This window comes from Microtus oregoni, unplaced genomic scaffold, assembly GCF_018167655.1.
Source record: "Microtus oregoni isolate MIOR12 unplaced genomic scaffold, Mior012 000015F_ref0000493, whole genome shotgun sequence".
Lineage (NCBI taxonomy): Eukaryota > Metazoa > Chordata > Mammalia > Rodentia > Cricetidae > Microtus > Microtus oregoni.
In genome coordinates this window covers 25029761-25051610 of record NW_024543074.1, presented here as the reverse complement: position 1 = coordinate 25051610, position 21850 = coordinate 25029761, and the positions used below count along the sequence as shown (strand labels likewise).

The window sequence follows — 21850 nt, the reverse complement described above, 5'->3', positions numbered from 1 at the left end:
AAAAGAATTTACTAATTACGAAAAAACTCACAAAACATGGTGTCTGATTTGTGTTGGTTACTCCTAAACATGGGTCCTAACCTGGAGTGTGGTTGATTTACCCAGCATCACTGCCTTGAAGAAAACTGAATTTTCCTTTCTTGACAGCTTTCAATTGCAAATAACTTCCTGGCTAAATAGGCTTGACTTGTGCAAATCTTGGCTGTACTCTCACAGTTTCAGTGAATTCACATGTGCATTTATTCTGTTGTGTCTGGATAATGCTGTTTTCCTGGGGGTCATCGACCACTTTGGCTCTTAAGCTATTTTTTTTTTAAACAACTGTTGAACATTGAGGAGGGGGTTGTGATATAGACATCCCATTTAGGGCTGAGTGCTCTAAAGTTTTTCAATCTTTTCAGATTGTCTTTTTGTGGGTCTCTCTGTTAATTTCTCTTTACTGCAAAAAGAAGCTTCCTTGATGAGGTTTGAAAGATGGACTGATCAATGGGTAGAGCAAATACATAATTAAGAGCCATTTTATTGCTATGTCCCATTAGCTAAATAATAGTAGTTGCTTTCCCCTAAGGCTCAAAAATTCAGTTTTCTGTTTGTGGTCCCATTATTAGTATTATGTATGGGGTCATTCTCATGGTGCAGGTCTTATATGCAATAAAAAAAGTGGTTGGATGTGCCCATAAAATTCATGGCATGACTGCATCAGTGGGAATTTCTTGTAGGCAGGTAATAATTGTAGCACACATATTTCATAGCTGGGTGAGATTTTGACTATTTTTTCTCACCAGTAGTGTATATAACACCTTCCAGCCCTTGGATGCTAGCTAACAGTGATGAAGCTTCCAGTTGGGTACCAGCTGGATTTTTCTAGTTCTATGACATTAGTATGTAGTGTCTTCTGCAATAGGCTCTTATGTCAAGTTGGAAAGTAATCAACAGCATTGACAATAGCCTGTACTGTTTGGGGTTTGTGTCCATTTGACTAATGCCTCCAAAAATCATAACCTATTTATTGGTATTTTTATAGCATATATGTGTATTTTGGGAATTGTGCTCCCCATTACATGGTAACTACATATAAACTCCATTTATATAAGTATATATTTTGTAAACTTCCACATTAGTAGATTTTGATATGCCTTTTCAAAAAGCTGTTTATGTTAGTTATCCCTCCCACTAGTCCCTCCTATATATACGCTGCCCTCCCATCTTCTACTACATTTTCTCCTCCTTTTATAGTTTTCCCTTTATCCCTTTTAAACTGTGATTTATATTTTGACTTCCTTGGAAGATCTCCTCTTAATCTGTGATGTCCTTTTTTTAAAATAGTCATTCTTTTGTTTTAGATTTAATTATCTTATGAAGGTTTTGCCAGAGCCTATGTGTATGCACCATTAAATGCCTAGTATTCACCAAGCTCAGAAAAGGATACCAGATACCCTGGATCTGGAGCTATGGATGGTTATGAGCTAATATGTGTGTGGCGGGAATCAAACCCAGTTTTTTAAAGAGTAGTAAATGTTCACAATTGCTGATCCTTCTTTCCAGCCCCCCTCACAAAAGCCATTCTTACCTGGGTAAGATGAAATCTGAATGTAGCTTTAGCATATATTTCTCTGATGGTTATGGGTGTTGATTACATTTTAAAGTATTTATTAGCCATTAATATGCTTGATTTTGAAATAACCATTAAATTCTAGAGACTTTGTTTTTTTGCTTATTAATTTAAAATAATTTATTCTTGGAGAATTTCAAATGCATGTATAATGTTTTTTGATCATATCCATCCCACACTACCTCCATGTCCTGTTCTTTTTTTTTTTTAACTTTTATGGCTTTATAAATAATACCATTCAAAATTTCCACTTCTTCTCCTCCTCCCATTTCTCTCCTGCTCCCCCATTCACCCTCCCCTCTCCCCTTCTAGTCCTAAGAGAGGGCAGGATACCCTGCCCTGTGGGAAGTCCAAGGCTCTCCCCTCTCCATCAAGGCCTAGGAATGTGTGCATCCAAACAGACTAGGATCCTCAAAAGCCAGTACATGCTGTAGAGACAAATTCCAGTGCCATTATCATTGGCTTCTCAGTTCTTTTTTATACCCACTCTGTCTTTTGCTGTTCATATGTTGGGGCCAGCTCTGACATAAATCAGCAGGAGATATCTGGGATGGGGCATGGAGTTGAAGAAATTGCAGATTGAGAGAAATGGAGACAGAAACACAGTATAGATCTGGGAGGTTTGAGGGTGAATACCAACTAGCCCCAAGTTTATTTCAGAGCTTGCTTTTACACAGATTAAAGGCAGAAGGCAGAACAAAGAGCAGTGCAGTCAGCTAACCACCTCCCTGTACTTTCCTTGGGAGGAAACACAAGCAGGTGAATTATATCTCATAAGAATTATGTCAACAGCAAGCAGCTTCTATCTCTAACTAGATTGCATATGGCTAACATACATGAGCTCCAGTCTTAAAGGATAATGTGTTTTTTCTCATAGGAAAATGCTCTTTCCTATGGGATTACTCAGAAATTTCTCATATCCCTCAAAGTTATTAGAAAAAGCAGATCATACAAGCTTGAACTCAAATTATTTATAAGTCAGAATTGACTCCACATGGAAACTGAATCATACGTGGCCTCCCACACTCATATGTTAATAGGTATAGGGTTATCTAATGCCGCCTGGAAAATCTACCAGGGGCAACAGATCAGAAAATATTAACTTAAGTTTACCTGGCAGTCATGAATTGACAATAGCTCCTCAGGGAGAAGTGGGACCCGTGAGCCTTTTCAATTTCCTTGCTAAAGTGTTGCCTAGCTTGATCTCATCCACTCAACCATAGCTATGTTTAGTTCACACTGAAATAACAATATTTTGCTTCAGTCATCACCATTTTCTGACTCCTATTTTCTGTTCACTCTCCTATAATGTTTCTCAGCTTTCAGGGAAAGGAATATGATATTATTCCTTTATTTATTCATAATATGATATTATGAATTTAGTTGACGCTAAATACTCACAAACACTTTTTCTCTACACAGTGACAGTTCTAAGTCTCTGCATAAAACTCTATTCTTTGAAAAACTGAAGTGTCTCTGTTAAGGATTGAGAGATGCACTCATCTCTGAGTATGATGGTAAGTACTGGCCATCATTATAGTACTTTGCATGAGTTCCTCACTGTGCAGTGGGTCTTAAATCCAACATGAAAGCTGTTGTTTACCTCCACAAACACCTGGGTACCATTTCTCAAAGGCCATATCTTGATACATGAATAGTTCTTATAGCTTTTCAGAGTTTCATGATGAATACCTTTTACCAATAGTCATTGATTTCTCTTTTCTTTCTTTTTGTTTCTTTCCTTTCTTTTTTCTTTATCTGTTTTTCTATAATAGAAAATATTCATACAATTTATTTTGATCATTCTTTCTCTTTCTCCAAATCATCCCTGATCCTAACTAAAGCTCTCCCAACTCTACTCCATGCCATTTGTATTTTTCTTAAAAACAAACAAAACACAGCGCGCGCGCGCACACACACACACACACACACACACACACACAAAACTCCTTACAATCACCTAATAAACATGAAATATGAAAGCAAAAATCTCAATAAGACCAAAAATTCCCCCCCAAAGAAAACTGAGCCCAAAAGTCTACAAAAATACTGAGTTCATTTAGCCAACTACTCATGAGAATATGGCCAATATTGAAATATGCTTCATATTCATATATCCCTTGAGACTTAACTGGAGAAAATTGTTTCTTTCTTTTTCCAAAAGGTATATCAATTATATATAGTCCTCTCTCTCTCTCTCTCTCTCTCTCTCTCTCTCTCTCTCTCTCTCTCTTTCTCTGCAAGTGTGTGTGTGTGTGTGTGTGTTGAATAATTTTCTTTTTTAAAAAATTACTTATTCAACCCTCATATCTTAAATCATGATCACATTCTTCCCTCCTTTCTCTGATCCTGGCCCCTTCCACCTTTCCTATACCCCATGTCCCCCAGTTTCATTTCTCCTCTGTTTCCCTACAGAAAGAACATTATTCCCAAGAATATCAACTAGACATGGAATAAAAAATTACAATAAGACTAGTTATAAACCCTAATATCAATGCTGGATGAGATAGTCCAGTAGGAGAAAAAGTGCCCCAATAGCAAATAAAATAGTCAAACAGCTTCCACTCCCTCTATTAGGAGTCCTACAAGAACACCAAGCTACACAGCCATAACTTATACACAGAGGAGCTAAGTCATATGCATATCAGCTCTATTGCTTCAGTCTCTGTTAGCCACTAGGAGCCCTGGTTAGTTGATTCTGTGGTGTCCTTGACCCCTCTGAGCATCACCTAAGGTTTAACTGTGCATCACTTCATCTTTTCTTATTAGCTGCTGGATAAAGCCTTTCTAATAACCATTATGCTAGGCTCTGGTTTATGAGTATAGCAGAATACCATTAGAAATCATTTCACTGATTTTTTGACATTTATATTTAGTTCTACCTTGGATCTCTGGGCTATCCTGCCTTTGGTTTCTGGCCTCCAGGCAGTGTCAGGCTTTGGCACTCTCTCGTGGCATCAGTCCCAAGTTGGATCAGTCATTGTTTGCTACTCCCACAAGTTTAGTGACACTATTACCCAGCACATCTTGCAGGCAGGACAAATTGTAGGTCGAAGGTTTTGTGCCATGTTTATGCCATTCCCTCCATTGGAAGCAGTGTGTGATTACAGAAGGTGGCTGCTTCAGACTCTGTATTCCCCATTACTAGTCACCCTGGTAGAATTCAGGGAATTTTCATTGAACTTGGTTTCTATCTCACTCCTAATATGCACCCCCCCAGTTCCAGTTGTCTCTCCCAGGATTTTCTTTTTTTTTCTCCCATGACCATGTTTACTTTATTCCTGGGAGGTAAAAATAATTCTATGTATTCAAACTTGTAATTAAAACACATTACCACAAGTATATTTAAGGATAGAAATCACATGATTATCTTAACCAACCGTGAAAAGGCCCTAGGCAAAAATTCAACCCCCAACTCATGATAAAAACCCTGAATAAACTTAGGAAGGGGAGGTACATATCTTAAAATAATAATGACTACCATTTCTGTAATAATTCTATAGTATTGTGAGGTATGCATACAGGCAGATGTCCAGAAAAGATTATTTTCTTTTCCAACCCTTCAACTTGATTCCTTCCTGTTCCCAACCCCAATCACCTCCATTCTACCCAGGTGCCTATTTCATTTATATCCTTTGCTGGGGTGGGAATCTGCTCTGATGGGGGAGAGTCTTCTGTTTTGTGTTAATTTTATTGGTTAAATAAAGAGACTGCCTTGGCCCTTTAATAGGACATAAAATTAGGTAGGCGGAGTAAACAGAACAGAATGCTGGGAGAAAGAAGCTGAGTCAAGGAGTAGCCATGATTCTCCCACTCCAGACAGATGCGGGTTAAGATCTTCCCTGGTAAACCAGCTTGTGGGCTACACAGATTATTAGAAATGGGTTAGGTCAATATGTAAGAGCTAGTCAATAAGAAACTAGAACTAATGGGCCAGGCAGTATTTAAAAGAATACAGTTTCCATGTAATTATTTTCAGGGTAAAGCTAGCCGGGTGAAGGGATGCAACCCAGCCCCACTGCTCCTATTTCAACACCGCTCCTTCTCTCAATGCTGACATCCCATCTGGCTGGAACCCAGACATGCTGCTACAGTTTTTGTGAGTTCATACATACACCAGTACTGTTGTTTCTGGAAGACATTGTTTCTTTAAAGACACCCATGACTTATGTCAATTAAAAGCTTTCATTATCTTCTTCCAGTCAGATTCCTCAGCTTTGAAGGGATTGTTGAAGTTGCTATCTTTTCACCAGTGTGTATTTTTGGCTTTCTATTAAGAAATCAGGTGTCCGTAAGTGTATGGACTTATGTCTACCTCTTCAATTTGATCCCATTTATCAATATGCTTATCTGTTTGCAATGCATTGATTTCATGCACAGTGAGAAAGAAAAGTCTAATATCACTCTTCCATATGTGGATATTCAGTGTTCCCAGAATTATTTCTTGATAAGATTGTCTTTTTCTCTAAGGTGAATTTTAGGTGTTGCTTAGCTTTAGTTGTTATTGATTACATTACCTATTGCATATTAAAATATTAGTTTTTTTCTCACATATAGGAAAATGACTTAACTTATATGATCATATTTTTTATCATTGATAATTCTGTTGTACTATACCACTGAGATTTCAGTTCATCTGTGACAAAAACTGCTGTGACATTTAAAACCATGTAGAAAATAATGTTCCAGGAAGAATATTTACTTGAAAAGGTACAATATAAAAGCTGTATGAATGATTGTTTATTTTTATGGGCAGTTATGCAATAGAGATGTCAAGGCTCAGGTATTTATGTAGAAGATGATATGATAAATTTAACCAAGAAAGGACAAGGAGAAGTAGTGATAGAATTTAGCATTCATGGGTGTGTATGTTAAGATTACACACACATGAAAATGTGCACTAGACAGACATGCAACAAAGAAAAGAACTTTGATGGTCTTGGTGTTTGAATAAAAATGAGAGAGTCAATGAAGTCTAGAATACAGTAACAGATTTTGCATCATTCCATATAGGGACAGATTAGGGAATGAATGTATTAAGACAGGAGATCTAGTTCATGGAAAACTAGAGGTTATAACTGTTCACATGGCATGAAAGTATTTGGACAGCATATTTTTGAAGTACTATAAAATATCTGCATAAAATATCTTAAAACAAAAGGCAATGTTTGAGATTTAATTTTGTTATATTCCACCTTCTTTCTGTGGTTTGGGGCAAATAAAATTTGAATGTCTTCTGGCTAATAATTCCATGAAAAAAGATAGTACAAATAATGCTGTTATACAAGGGGCTGAGAAAGTCGGAAAAAACAACACAGAAATAAAAAAAGGGGGAATGATAAGAGATGAAATGATATAAAACTAGTGTAGGAAGAACAGTAGGAGACAGTAAAACGAGGTTGTGGTTGAGTTATTTAGATGCTATGGAACATCAGTCTAGATCATGATACATCATTTATTCATGTTTAAATATTATACTGTAATCAACACAGAAATTTGAATAAAATAATAAAACCTTGGGAAAACTTGGTTTACTTCAATTTATTTCAAGCTATACCACTCTCAGGCTTATACCCAAAGGATGCCCCATTCTTCCACAGGGACACTTACTTGCTCAACTACATTTAATGCAGCTTTATTCATCATAATCAGGAACTGGAAACAACCTACATGTCTCTCAATTGAAGAATGGATAAAGAAAATGAAGGACATTTACACAAGGAATCATCTGTTTAAAAACTGACATGAATTTGCATGCAAATTGTTTAACAAGAAAACGTCCTCCTGAGTGAGGTAATCCAGACCCAGACAGATAAATATAGTATGAATTCACTTCTCTGTTGAAATTAGCTGTTAAGTAAATAACAATCAAGCTACAAATTCACAGATAATGAGGAAGGCTAAGACAAGCATTGATCTCTCTGTTAAAGGGAAATTGAATAGATTCTTCAGCTAAACTGACTGCAGGTGGGGATGGGAATGTGAGGACTGAGTTGCAGGGGTGGAGGGAGAAAGTTCTGGGAGAGACAGCTGGAACTGGGAGACCTATTGGTGGCAGTGTAGAAACATAGTGTTGTGGGAAATACCTGGAATCAACCATCCTAGTGAGAACATCCAGAAATGAATGATTACAGAATCTGAACTGGCTGTCTTTTATAGCCAGACAAGGCTCCTGGTGGTAGGAATGGGTTACATTTGGTTGAATTGTTGGTTGTAGATGTCTTGTGGATATGCCTAAACAACCTAGACTGTTGCTAGAACAGAGGTTAGCTTTCTGAAAAGTGACAGTGGGGCCCAGTTGACGAGACAACATCCATGCATCACATTGAGCATTCAGAGGATCAGCTCATGAAGGATTGCAGCCTTCACCCCTACATTCTAGACTCTTTAACATATGAAAGAACTCGTCAGGCTACAAAAAAGTCAAACATGGACACCAACATAGTCACAAAACTCTCCACATACAATCTGTTCTGCTTGAAACATATGCTGGGACAATGGTAGCGCATAGCTTGTGGGAGTGGACAGCCCATGTTTGATGTGTTTAGGCCCATCGCACCAGATGGAACCCATGCCCTGGAACCAGGAACTGCATAGTCCAGAGACCTAGGTAGAACCAAACTGGCAAAAAAATCAATGAAATTATTACTAATGGTACTCTGCTGTTTTCATAGATCAGTGCTGTCCAGCCATCATCATAGAGACTTCTTACAACAGATGATGGGAGCAGGTGCTGAGGCCAACAATCAGAAATCATGCAGAGAGAACATCTAAATTGGAGGTCTCCAATTGTGGCCCTCCCCTTTAAGATTAGGGAGTACCAGGGAAGAGGTCTAAGAAAGATTATAGGAGTCAGAGGGAATGGAGGACTCCAGAAAAACAAGGCCCACCATGTCACCTAAGTAGGGCTCACATAGGCTCACAGAGACTGAAATTTCAAGCATGGGGGTTGCTTTGGTATGTACCAGGTCCTCTGCATATAGGTTAGACTGTTAGCTGGATGTTTTGTGAGCTTTCTAAGAGTAGGGGTGGGTTTTTGTGATTCATTTGCCTTATTTTTGTACTTCTTTATTCTTCCTGTGTTGCCTGGTCCAGCCTCCATGTGAGGGCTTTTTGCCTTGTCTTATTCTATCTTTTTTGGTCCTGATTGACTGTCATCTTGTGGAGGCCTGCACTTTTCTAGAGAGGAAACAGAGAAGTGATAGATATAAGGGAGGAGGGCCATGATGGGGAACTAGGAGGAGTGGAGCAAAGTGAAACTGTGGTTGGGATGTATTGTGTGAGAGAAGAATCTATTTTCAATATAAAAAGAATGTAAGGAATGAAAATCTGATAAAACAATGGCTCTTATCTAATGATTTCCTGGGATCACACATGCACGGCAGAGAATGTGTCACTGAGTCATTGATGTCCCCTTCCTTAAGTGAACAACGTTACAAAATTTCTGTTTGAAATTGAAAATATTATGTAGTTTGTTCTTGCATGTGGGTCCCATTGCATGGAAATATTTTGTGATATTAATATCAATATATTTAATAGATAAGTTTAAGTAAAATTTCTAGTAATGCTACCATAAGGAGATTTTCTTCTTACAAAGGACTGTTATCAGGGCTTCTTTCATATCTCTGTTCCTCAGGCTGTAGATGAAGGGGTTCATCATGGGAGTCACCACTGTGTACATCATGGCCATGGAAGTTTCCTTCACAGTAGAGTTATTAGCAGAAGGACATAGGTAGAGACCAATAATTGTCCCATAGAATAGTGAGACCACAGACAGGTGGGAGCCACAAGTGGAAAAGACCTTGTGGATAACCCGAGTAGATGAAACTCTCAGGATGGAGGAGACAATTTGTAAATAGGAAACAACAATGAGTAAGAATGGGGTAACAATGACGAGCCCTCCCAAGATAAATATCATTAGTTCATTAATATAACTGTCAGAGCAGGCCAACTTGAACAGAACAGATATGTCACAGAAAAACTGGGGGATCACGTTGTCCTCACAGAATGACAATCTAGTCAGGAGCAGGGTATGAAACATGGAGTGTAACAAAGTAAGGACCCAGGACAGCGCTACTAGATTCACACAGAGCTTGGTGTTCATTATACTGGTGTACCGAAGGGGGTAGCAGATGGCCACATAGCGGTCATAAGCCATGACCACAAGAAGGAAGCTCTCCATGTCTCCAAAAACCATTAAAAAGTATATTTGTGTCAGACAACCTGCATAAGGAATGGATGGATCATGACTCTGCATGTTCTGCAGCAATTTGGGCATTGTGACAGAGGAAAAGCAGAGGTCAGAGAAGGACAAGTTGCTGAGAAACAAGTACATGGGTGTGTGCAGATGGGAGTCCAGTAGAATGAGGATGATGATGATGAGGTTCCCCAGGACAGTAGTGAGGTACATGGCCAGGAACAGGGCATAGAACAGGTGCTGGTGCTCTGGGGAAATGCGCAGGCCCAGGAGGAGGAAGTGGGAGATGACAGTTTGGTTGTTCATTATTGTTCTTCATACCCAGTATCCTAATGAAAAAATAACAGGATTTCTTATAATTCAAAGAAAAAAATGAACATATATTTAGGATGTATATTCTACCATAATGGATATGACAGTAATCATAGTAAGTATAATCTTAAACTCCAAATGTCTGTAATCATAACCATCAATGATTTTTCATAATATTGCCATTTCAAACTCAGACATCCAAGTCTCTGTAGCATACAGATTTCTACTCCACTCTTCACTGATCATCTCCCTCCACTGCATGGATGACAGGCATCGGAAGCTCAAAACCCCAAGAGAAATTCGTGTCTTCACTCTGTTGTCTCCCAAAACATTCTTTTTTTTTTTTTTTTTTGGTTTTTCGAGACAGGGTTTCTCTGTGGCTTTGGAGCCTGTCCTGGAACCAGCTCTATAGACCAGGCTGGTCTCGAACTCACAGAGATCCACCTGCCTCTGCCTCCCGAGTGCTGGCATTAAAGGTGTGCGCCACCCGGGACCACGAGGCGTGCACCCACCCACTGAGACAGTGGAGCTGATCTACGGGGAGCTCACCAAGGCCAGCTGGACTGTGACCGAAAAAGCATGGGATAAAACCGGACTCTCTGAACATGGCGAACAATGAGGGCTGATGAGACACCAAGGACAATGGCAGGGGGTTTTGATCCTACTTAATGTGCTGGCTTTGTGGGAGCCTAGCCAGTTTGGATGTTCACCTTCCTAGATATGGACGGAGGGGGGAGGACCTAGGACTTACCACAGGGCAGGGAACCAGGACTGCTCTGTGGACTGGAGAGGGAGGGGGAGAGGAGTGGGGGGAGGGGGAGAAGGGTGGGAGGAGGGAGAGGGGAATGGGAGGCTGGGAGGAGGTGGAAACTAGTCTTTTGTTTATGTTTTTTTTCTTCTTTCCTCAATAAAAAAAAAAAAAAAGGTGTGCGCCACCATCGCCCGGCCTCCCAAAACATTCTTCAATCTCCTTCCTCCTAGTTTCCCCATAGTAAAGCCAAGGAGGAAATTAAGGTTTGAGTCAGAACTCTATGAATTTTGATCCATTCAATTTTTTTTTGGTTACCTTGAACTGCTGTCGTACATTATACAGTCTCCTCGTCATTCTCCTATTTCACCCATTTCTTTCTGTGAGATTGTATCCATATGTGAGGATCAGATTTTGTCTTTACTGGAATACAGAAGAAAATTCAGTTCATGTCTATGTTCTCATGTTTGTCTCTTTCAACCTGCTTCTTTTACACTGGGCATTCTAGTAGAGGAAGCCCATCATCTCTTTTCTGGTTTATTTTTCACATTACCACTGTTGCTCTGAGGATAAGGAAAAGCTCCTATTAAGGACACAAATGCTGTTTCATTACTTCACATGTGCCAATGGTATATCCTTACTTAGTATTACAGTGACACTTGCTTTTTTATCTTAACCAATGTTGGGTTAAAATTTTTCACTGCCCTCATTTCAGATTTCTCCTCTACTTGCCTATCATTCCTCCCCTCTGCTTCTCTTTTATCTGCTTCTTCCTCACTCATATGTAAGGGATATTACTTCTCACATTTACAGCTAAATTTATTCTATCTTTTCATAAGTGAGACCGTCATCCATGTTCTACAGTATCCCAAACATATCCCATGTACTCAAAACTCTGATCACTACTTTAAGACACCTCACCGTCAATTGTAAACTCTGTGGAGGAAATGTATCATATGCTCTCTTTCTGCTTTATTATTTATAATCATTCTTAACCTCCAACTAGAGCCAGTACCTTTCACGATGCATGAACTTGGCCCATGAAGCTTTGTTACTTGCTGCTCACCTCATGCAGATTTCTTAAAATACAATGGAACAAAACATTCCACGTAAACAGACTTGAGCAATTAGCACTAAATTTTGTACTTTATAATGAGTGTTGGAGATCTAATGTTGCATCTCCTCAGTGTTAGTGCTAGCCACTTGTATTTCTCTGTAATACTGGTGACTCCAAATCATGTCCATATGCTTTAGTCCAAAAAAAGTCATGAAATTGCTGCCAAAGACAGCATGAAAAATATTATAAATAATTAAAAAGTAAAAGCAACAAGTGAATTTAGAATCTTCCCTTGAGTTATTCTTCAGATGTCTATATTGTGTGTGATGGTTAATTTATCCATAGAGTGGGTTAAACCTGATAGCAATTTTGGACAAATACTATTTGCTATGCAGATATTCTTTATTTTTTGAGACAAGGTTTCTGCGTGTCACTCTGCAGATTTTCCATAAATGTCCGTTAATATGTAGACTTTGAGTAGAATAATAACACTTCACATGATGAGCTTCATGCAGTCAGATGAAGGAATTAGAGGAAAAGGGCATATCACTGTATCAAAATCTACATTATCTGTCTAAGACACAACTCTGTAGCATCCACTCTTTTCAAGGATTCTAATGTTCTAGAAAGTTCTTTGAATAGTGTCCTTATCAGCCTCTCACACTGGAGAGTCTGTGTCCTATGTCACATACATGGGAGCACACGCACACACACAGCACATGTGTTATTATATGATTCTATACAACACTGCCTAATGAATCTATTACATATCTCAGAACTCACAAAAGAGTAAGAACATCTAAGAGATCTAAGGAACTTCCTCTGATATGTACACCCAAGTCTGACTGAATTTTCACAGACCGACAAGAGTTCAACGCAGCTGAATTCAGAGTTAGCACACTTACACATTGTGTATTAGCATTACAGAGATGAAGCCACATAGGAAAAAGAAATAATATGCCCCTTAAAATGATACTCTCCTTATGTATTCAAGACTGACCTCAAAGATGGGCACTCCTACCTCTGCTTCCCGAGTACTGGCATCATAGGTATGTGCCACCATGTCCAGTGTCTCCTTCTTCTGTAAATTAATAGTACTATTGTGATAGGCATGCATGTGTGCAAAGATCAGAAGCCAGAGAAATCACCATCAACTGTTACCCCTATTGGGCCAACGGGCTTCATACTGTCTTTAGATATTCAGAACATTTTCAAATTAAATAGTACTTAAAATTTACAAGTGATATGTTTCTAATATTTGGTACACCTGCCTATACTCTTGGGTTACGTAGAAGTACTGAGTTTGAGAGTTCTTCTTGTACCTTTGCATGAAAACATAGGTGATATTAATTAATATCTCCCTTGATGGACTGCCCTTAAGAGCAGTCACAGATATTATCATTAAAACATAGATTTGTGAACTTGTACAGATGAAATTAATCATCATCTTGGGTAGAACATTCTGCAGAGTTTGTTAAGACGCCACAGGAGAACATATCAAATCAACTATTTAGCATTACAGCAGTGAACTCCGTCTCACAGTGCTGCTCTTATGCTGAAACGGTGTGATACCGAGAGAAATTGACATGATGAGTAACTGTGATGAACCCATCCATATAAAAGTGCTTATAGTATGACCGTGAAACAAATACTTGTACAGTATGGTGATGTCTTGAGAGACAGATAAAAGAAGAATTCTATCATACCTAGAGGCTGTCCTGCATCACACTGGAAATTCATGTGGATTGACAAAAAGACACCAGCTTATTTTCTTGAATGTACCCAGATTTGCTGAGTACAGAGTCACAGTTTCTGGTTCAAGATCCCGCTCAGCTTTTCAGGCAAATGAACTGGTGGCCTCTGTACTCATCCCGTTGCTCCATACCTACTCACATCCCCATGGCCATTTCTGGGCCTTAGGGCCCCTGCTTCCCTGAGGAGTCCAGATCTGGTATAACTCATTAAAGACACAGTAATTACTCAGGACCTTTCTACAACCAATGTACCCAGGGATTTCAAGTGAAGACCAATTATTATTACCTATCACTCCTTCCTATACTTAGGGGAAGAAAAAAATTTAATGGATAACAATAAACAAAACACCCAAACAAATAGCAGTGACAAAAGATTGAAAAAATACAAACTCTGCCTGTTCAGGTTACGTACAGGGGTTCTGTTTGATTGTAGCCCACTTTCCTAGGGGGAAAAAGTGAAGAAGGGTGACTGAAATACCACTCCAAGTTATGATGCATTATTCTAATAATGATTTAAAGTGTCTAAAATAATAAAATTTAATCAAGAAGCTATTAGTAATCGGGTAGCTAACCTAGCCTTTAAAGGCTATTTATTCAGCCCACCCAACAGTAGGTTTTATATTTTTTTTGTTTGTTCAAAACAGAGTTTCTCTGTGAAAAAGTCCTGTCTGTCTTGGAACTCACTCTGTAGACCAGCCTGGCCTCTAACTCATGGAGATCCACCTGCCTTTGCATCCTGAGTACTGAGATTAAAGATGTGCACCACTGCCACCCAGCTCCAGCAATAATTTTTAAACAAAGTGAGAGAGTAGAAAACCACACACATTGGAACAGCTTTTAAAGGACAGCTTCTCAATAGATATACAAATTTCTGGAAATTTTTAAACTTCTCAAGCCAACTTTCTATGTGTGCTAATATGTGAAAAGTCAAGAAAATGAATCACGACACCAGCTCCCAGATCTTTTCCAGGGTAATAAAAGAAAGACTCAGAGTAGTGAACCATTAGGAAAAAATTCTTGCCTATTTAAAAAGGCCTTTATAAAATAAACAGGCTCACATGATCTGGAAGTAACTTTCTTTACTGCTGCTTCTTTAAAAAGTTATCCTTCAGGAAAACTTTTGCCAATGTAAGAGCTGGATATTGAAGGTCATTTTTTATTCCTAAAGTAAACAATGGAGACAGAGACACATAAGAAATCATAAGGTTTTTCTTTCAGGCTTGAAGAAGTCACACCAGCTGTAATCTTGGCAATGCTTAGTTGTCAGATTCACTGATGTTTAATCTGAAAGGCAGACAGAAATGCAAAGAGCAACAGACAGTGACCTAGACAGCATCAGACATCTTAAGATATATTCTTCTACTCTGCATAAATAGTTAGCTAAACTTTGAATTTTATAATATAAAAATGAAGTTAGAGATATGTGCTGCAAGTCAGTTATTGAGATGGGGAATTGTGTCTTTATTGCTATCTGCCAGGTTCTTTTTGTGAGTGAAAAACTGGCACTAAAGTTATTTCATGCCCGACCTCGGTAGACTCCTGGGAAGTTGTCCTTGAGCACTTCATCTCCAGGGCAACTATTCTGTTTTGAATTTTCCGAGGCCTTAGCTAAAGGCCAGGCTGTGAAAGTATATTTTATTCACCAAAATTACTCAGTCTAAGAAGAGGTCATCCTTTTGACAAAATATATAATATAATATAATATAATATAATATAATATAATATAATTACGGCCAGAAAGTGTGAAATACACCACTAAAGGGCTGTGGAAAGAAACACACCACAGCTGTTCATATCAGGAAGGTAAGTAAAGGCATTTGAGTACATTACAGATAGGAAAAAGCAATCATGCCTAGTCAATAACCCTAAGGCTTTGCCAAGGAGGGATCCTCAATAGCGTCTATTGTGTCAGCTTTGCAGTAGGGCTCCCCAACAATGTCTAGTGTGTCGAAATTACTAGTTGTCGCTGTTTTTTTTTTTTTTTTTTTTTTGGTTTTTCGAGACAGGGTTTCTCTGTGGCTTTGGAGCCTGTCCTGGAACTAGCTCTGTAGACCAGGCTGGTCTCGAACTCACAGAGATCCGCCTGCCTCTGCCTCCCGAGTGCTGGGATTAAAGGCGTGCGCCACCACCGCCCGGCAAGTTGTCGCTGTTTTATATTCTTTTAGTGGCCTCCAGCAAATGTGGCAAGCAGATGACATGGTTAATGTTTCCTTCAGTCAATATAAAAACAATCCATATTCCTGTGCAAGTTTGCTCATTTTGTCTTCTTACCTCTCTATGAAAACCTTAACTGTACCTACTATGACCAGTGTCCCAACCCTCTCCTTACATGTGAGATCACTTCCTAATTCCATGCTCTATGAGGTCACCATTGGTCATAAGTTTATAGGTTGACTTATAATTCCTTCCTTCAGGATAATTTTATGAACTGACGGACATCAGTTGGATGAAATTCTGTCTGTGATAATGACAAAGAAAATTTCAACCCCAGGGAATCTTGATCCTTATACATTTAACTTTTGTTTTTGAATGTGGAAACAGTAAATGGGATCTAAGGATTTATGTTGTAATAGGAACAGCGGGGCTGCGTTCCCACCACCCGGCCGCCCACATGGCTAGCTTATGCCCGGAAATAATTACACGGAAACAGTATTCTTTTAAACACTGCCTGGCCCCATTAGTTCCAGCCTCTTATTGGCTAGCTCTTACATATTGACCTAACCCATTTCTAATAATCTGTGTAGCCCACGAGCTGGCTTACCAGGAAAGATCTTAACCTGCGTCTGCCTGGAGTGGGAGAATCATGGCGACTCCCTGGCTCAGCTTCTTTCTCCCAGCATTCTGTTCTGTTTTCTCTGCCTACCCAAGGGTTGGCCTATCAAATGGGTCTACGCAGTTTCTTTATTAATAAGAAATCACTCCCACATCAGATTTATTCAGAATTTTAAACACTGTTTTCCACTTCTGGTTGTATACAACAACCACATTTTGCTTGCTAATTAATTGGTTTCAATTACTCCAAGAAGAATGATGCATCCACTCTCTGTGTTTTGGTTGACACAAGAAGTAAAAGTGGTTGTATGGTTGGCTTAAGTACCAGTTCAATCATTCCTGACTACTTAGTTGTTCACTTACATGAATGTAATTAAATTGCCTTAGTATTTTCAGTGCCATTTAAGGTTATTTATGATGCATTTAAAAATCCATAATCCCCTAAAGAAATTGTGTGCCCATTTACACATACACTCACCTCCAACAATCTACATGCAAAGAATACCTAATATTCCTAAAGATTTTCCTATTCTTGATATTTCACATGAATATAATCTCTTCATGTCTAACTTATTTCTACTAGCATGAATTCAAGGCGCAATTGTGTAGTTCTTCTGTGTGTCAATAACTACTTATTGACAAATAATATATGATTGTACAAGTATGCATTGGTTATTTACTTAATCATTGGTTGATTTATTTTCTTCTTAGGGAACATGATAAGGACAACTGTGAATGCTAATGTATAGTCATTTGTTTGAATCAATCATTATAGGTATCAAACAAGTCATGTCATAATTCTACATTAAAAGGTTATTTTTTAATTTTTAATAGATTGTAAATTAAAAACTATCCTTATTTAAAGTAGAATACAAAGTAGATAGTTTACTCATGGCATTTTTATTATACTTAATTTTGTTCATCATCTTCTCAATGCTTTTTTTACCCCTTATTTTTATCCTCAACTCTGCCTTAATCCTGATGAAATTCAGTATTCTCTCTTCTACTTTGATATTACATGTATTCTGTTGTCCTTCCACATAAAGGCCTCTATTTACCCCTATTGTAAGTAATTTTAGCAGTCTGCTCTCTAGACATAACCCCCATATATATATATATATATATATATATATATATATATATATATATAACAATTTTTAATGCTTCTGGAGGAATAGCTCAGCAGTTAAGAGTACTTCCTGCTCCAATAGTGGATATATTCCATTCCCAGAAACAGTGGGGCAACTCACAATCATTTGTAATTCCAAAGAAATGTTAAAAACTGAATATTGCTCTTTCCAGATTCTTTCTAACATTTTAGGTACATAAATTTTAAATGGCTGCTGGTTAATAATTTCAGGGAAAGAAAAATGGCACAAACATAATACCAATATGCAAGGGGATCACAAGACGTTTTTATTGTCAGGACATGTCAGAAAAGACAACACAGAAATAAAAGAAGCTGGGTAGTCATGGAACACACCATTAATCTCAGCACTTGTGAGGTAGAGGCAGGAACAACATTGTGTGTTCAAGGCTAGCTTAGACTACAAAATGAGTTCCAAGTCATCCAGGTCTACATTGAGAAATCTTGCCTCAAAAAGCTAAAAAATGAAGAACAACTACTAAACATTCCATCTACCATCTGTCTTGCCTGAAAGGTCAGTGGTGGTCCAGAACTTGTTGGAGGTAAGCCAATCAAACTTTGGTTTAACTTGAGGCCCACTCCACAACAGAAAACTCATGCCCTGCACTGCCCGGATCGCAAGAAACCAGGGACTAAATAGCCCAGAACACTAAGATCGAACCAACCACCACTAGTTAAACATTAATTAAATGATTCCCAATGAGATACTTCACTATGCCTATAGATCAATACCATGTCTAATTGTCATTAAAGAAGGTTCATTGGAAAGCAGTTTGGAGGGGTTGCAGAAACTGAAAGCCAGACATTCTATAGAGAGAGTCTAAATTGGAGGTCTCAATCAATTTTCTCTCCTTGGGCATGAAGGAATCCTATGTGGGGGTTAGTGGAGGAAAGATCGGAGGAGTCAAAGGGGATAGCAATGCCAGAAGACCTTGGCCCACTGAATCAACTAAGCAGGGCTCACAGAGACTGAAATGGCAAATACAGAGCTTGCATTGGTCTGTACCACTTCCTCTGCACAAATATTAGGACTGTTGCTTTGGTGTTTTTGTGGTACTCCAAACAGAAATGAGCAGGTTTATCTCTGACTCTTTTCCTACTCATGGATTTTCCTTCTATTGGGATCGCCATGCCAGCCTCGATATGAGGGCTCTCACCTTCTCGTACTGTATCTTTTTTTTTTGTCACATTTTAGTGTTGTCTCTTGGAGACCTGCATCCTTCTGAGTAGAAAATGGGGAAGTGAATCTGTGGAGGAATGGGTAAAGTAAGAGTAGTGAAGGAAAGGAATCTGTGGTTGGGATGTGTCTTATGAGAAAATCTATTTATTAATTTAATTTATTCTTTCACATATTAAATCCTAAGCATAGTTTCTCCTCCCTCTTCTCCACCCAGTCCCCTCCCCCCCTCCACTCTCCACCTCTCCGTTATTTTCCCTCCAGAAAATGGTAGGCCTCCTACAGATGTCAACCAAATATGACAAAAGAAGTCTCAATAAGATTAGGCAACTCCCTTCAAATTAAGGCTGGATGAGGATGAGGGTTCCAAAGCAGTCAAAACCATCAGAAACAACAGCCTCCACTTCCTCTGTTAGAGGTTCCATAGAACACCAAGTTATACCATTATCACATATATGCAGAAGGCCTAGGTTAGATCCATGTAGACTTCCCGGTTGTCATTTAGTTGCACTATCGGCCTAGGTTAGTTGATTCTGTGGGCTTTCTTCTTGTGTCTTTGACCCTTATGGCTCCCACAATTCTTCCTTCCCTTCTTCCACTGGATTCACACCTCAGACAAAGAGTGTTTAAGAAAAAGTGGGACATTTACATAATGGAGTATTATTTAGCAGTAATAAAATAGCATGAAATTTGTAGGCAGCTATTGCATGAATTCTAATTGGCCTTAATATTAAAAGCCCTGAGTCAGATATCAGGGTAAATCCTGCAAGATCAGAGAAGTAAAGAAGCCAGCAACTAGAGAGACCTTTTACATCTACGGAATCTTCAGACCAAAGTAGGCAAGATCCTGTCTCCATAAATCCTCAGACTGTATGCAGTTCACTCCTGTCTCCTGCCTATTATTCCTCTCTCTGTCCAGCCATATCCTTTCCTGTCTCCACCTCCTTAGCGCTGAAATTAAAGGCCTGTGACTCCCACATGCTGGCTTTAAAGGAGTGAGCTACCACCACCTGAATCTTTGAGACTGGATCAATCAAATGAAGCCTATGAACTCGCAGAGATCTGTCTGCCTCTGCCTCCCAAGTGGTAGGACTAAATGGGCTAGATACCACTGTCTGGTATTTATGGCTAACTATTGGCTTAGCTCAGCACTCTGATATTCTGTCAAGCTTTTGTTGTTGTTAGATCACAAGCAAAATATCACCACAGCAAATGGATGGAACTACAAAAGATCAATTTGGGCAAGGTAACTCAGGCCCAGAAAGACAAACATGTTGGAGAAGGAGGTGAGATATCTACATCTTGATCAGCTGGCCCCAGGATGTGAACTTTAGCATTGGGCATAGCTTGAGAACAGGAGACCCAAGAGTAACACATTTCCCCCAACAAGGCCGGAACTATTCTAACAAGTTCATACAGTCTAATAGTGCCACTCCCTCTGGGAGCCATTTTCTTTCAAACCTGCACCAAATGTCAAGAACAATCATGCTTCAATTCACAGATCCAGAGAGGCCAAATTAGAAGGATGGCTTAAGGGGAGATGCAAGTATCTTTCTTGGATAAAGAAATAAAATAGATATTGAGGATTGACTGGGTACAAATAGGGGTGGAAACAGGAAGAATTAGGTGGGGGAGTAAGAAGGGAAAGAGAACTGGGAGAAACAACTGGAACCAGGGGCAATTTAGTGGCAGGCTGGAAACATAGTAAAATGGAAACTCCGTGGAATCACTTAGGGTGATGTTAGCTGAGACTCCTAGAAAGAAGGGAGATGGAAACTGGACATGCCGTGTCCTATAACAGACAGATTTTCTAGTGGAGGGATTGGGACATTAAAACAACTGCAAAAATATCTGATCTACACTTTGTCCTGACAGCAAGATTTGCCATGATAAAAGTGGCACAGGAAATGTGGGAGTGACCAACCAATAACTGATTCAGCCCGAGACCCATGCTGCGAGTGAGAGTACACCCCTGACTTTGCCTGGAGGAAGAGCATCCAGAGGATAGATGGGCTAGAGATTCCTGATAGAACCAAACAGGTCAGAAAGAAGTAAATGCAATCATCCCCTATGTATCAGTGACACTCCATAAAACCACCTATGAAAATAGAGGCAGAGACCCACCACCAAATATTAGGCAGAATTAAGTGACAAACATAGTTTCAATAAAAAAGGAATATAAGGATTGAAAATCTGATACAACAGAAGATCTTATCTAATGCTTTTCTAGAATCACAGTTGCAAGGCAGTGGATGACATCAGTAAGTCAGAAAGTTCCACTTCCTAACTGAACTACTTTACAAAACTCCCTTTTTTCAAATAAAATTATTATGGAGTATATATGTGGTGTGGGTCCAATGGTAGGGATACATTTTGTAATATTAGTATCAATGTATTAATTATATATTAATATATTAATTAATAGATGAATCTAATTAAAAATCCCAGTTTTGCCATTATAAACTGATTATCTCCTGGCAACAGACTCTTAGCAGGGACTCTTTTAGATCTCTGTTCCTTGGACTCTACATGAAAGGGCTCAGCATGGGACTCAATAGTGAGATTAACATAGAAATTTGTGTAATATCATAATATATTAAGAAGGAATAAAGATCAGCCAAAACAGTAACTTGTAAGTAAACTTTTCGAGAGTCACACATGCAAGGCAGAGGAAGGCATCACTAAGTCAACAAAGTCTGGTTCCATACCTAAACTACTTTCCAAAAATGCCTTTTGCAAATGAAAATGTAAGTTCTTTTTTTTTAAAGATATATTTATTTATTTATTTATTTAATTATTTATTTATTAAGTATACAACATTCTGTCTCCATGTATGCCTGCATGCCAGAGGAGGGCGCAAGATCTCAGTACAGATGGTTGTCAGCCACCATGTGGCTGCTGGGAATCGAACTCAGGACCTCTGGAAGAGCAGTCAGTGCTCTTAACCACTGAGTTATCTCTCCAGCCCAAAAATGTAAGTTCTTGAATGCTGATTCCATTGTAGGGATACATTTTGTAATATTAGCATCAATATATTTATTAGGTAAATTTAAGTAAAAGTCCCAGTTCTGCAA

At 38.8% G+C, this 21850-nt stretch overlaps 1 protein-coding gene across 1 annotated transcript; it reads right to left on the bottom strand.

Moving 5' to 3' along the window:
* Positions 1–9179: 9179 nt before the first annotated feature.
* Positions 9180–10115, bottom strand: LOC121456413 (olfactory receptor 1468-like). The gene has a single exon (XM_041664527.1). It carries the CDS (start codon positions 10113–10115, stop codon positions 9180–9182), a length of 936 nt encoding a protein of 311 aa, XP_041520461.1.
* Positions 10116–21850: the final 11735 nt, after the last annotated feature.

Excerpts from the sequence above, each read along its gene's own strand:
- LOC121456413 (XM_041664527.1), bottom strand. The coding sequence starts at position 10,115 with ATGAACAACCAAACTGTCATCTCCCACTTCCTCCTCCTGGGCCTGCGC.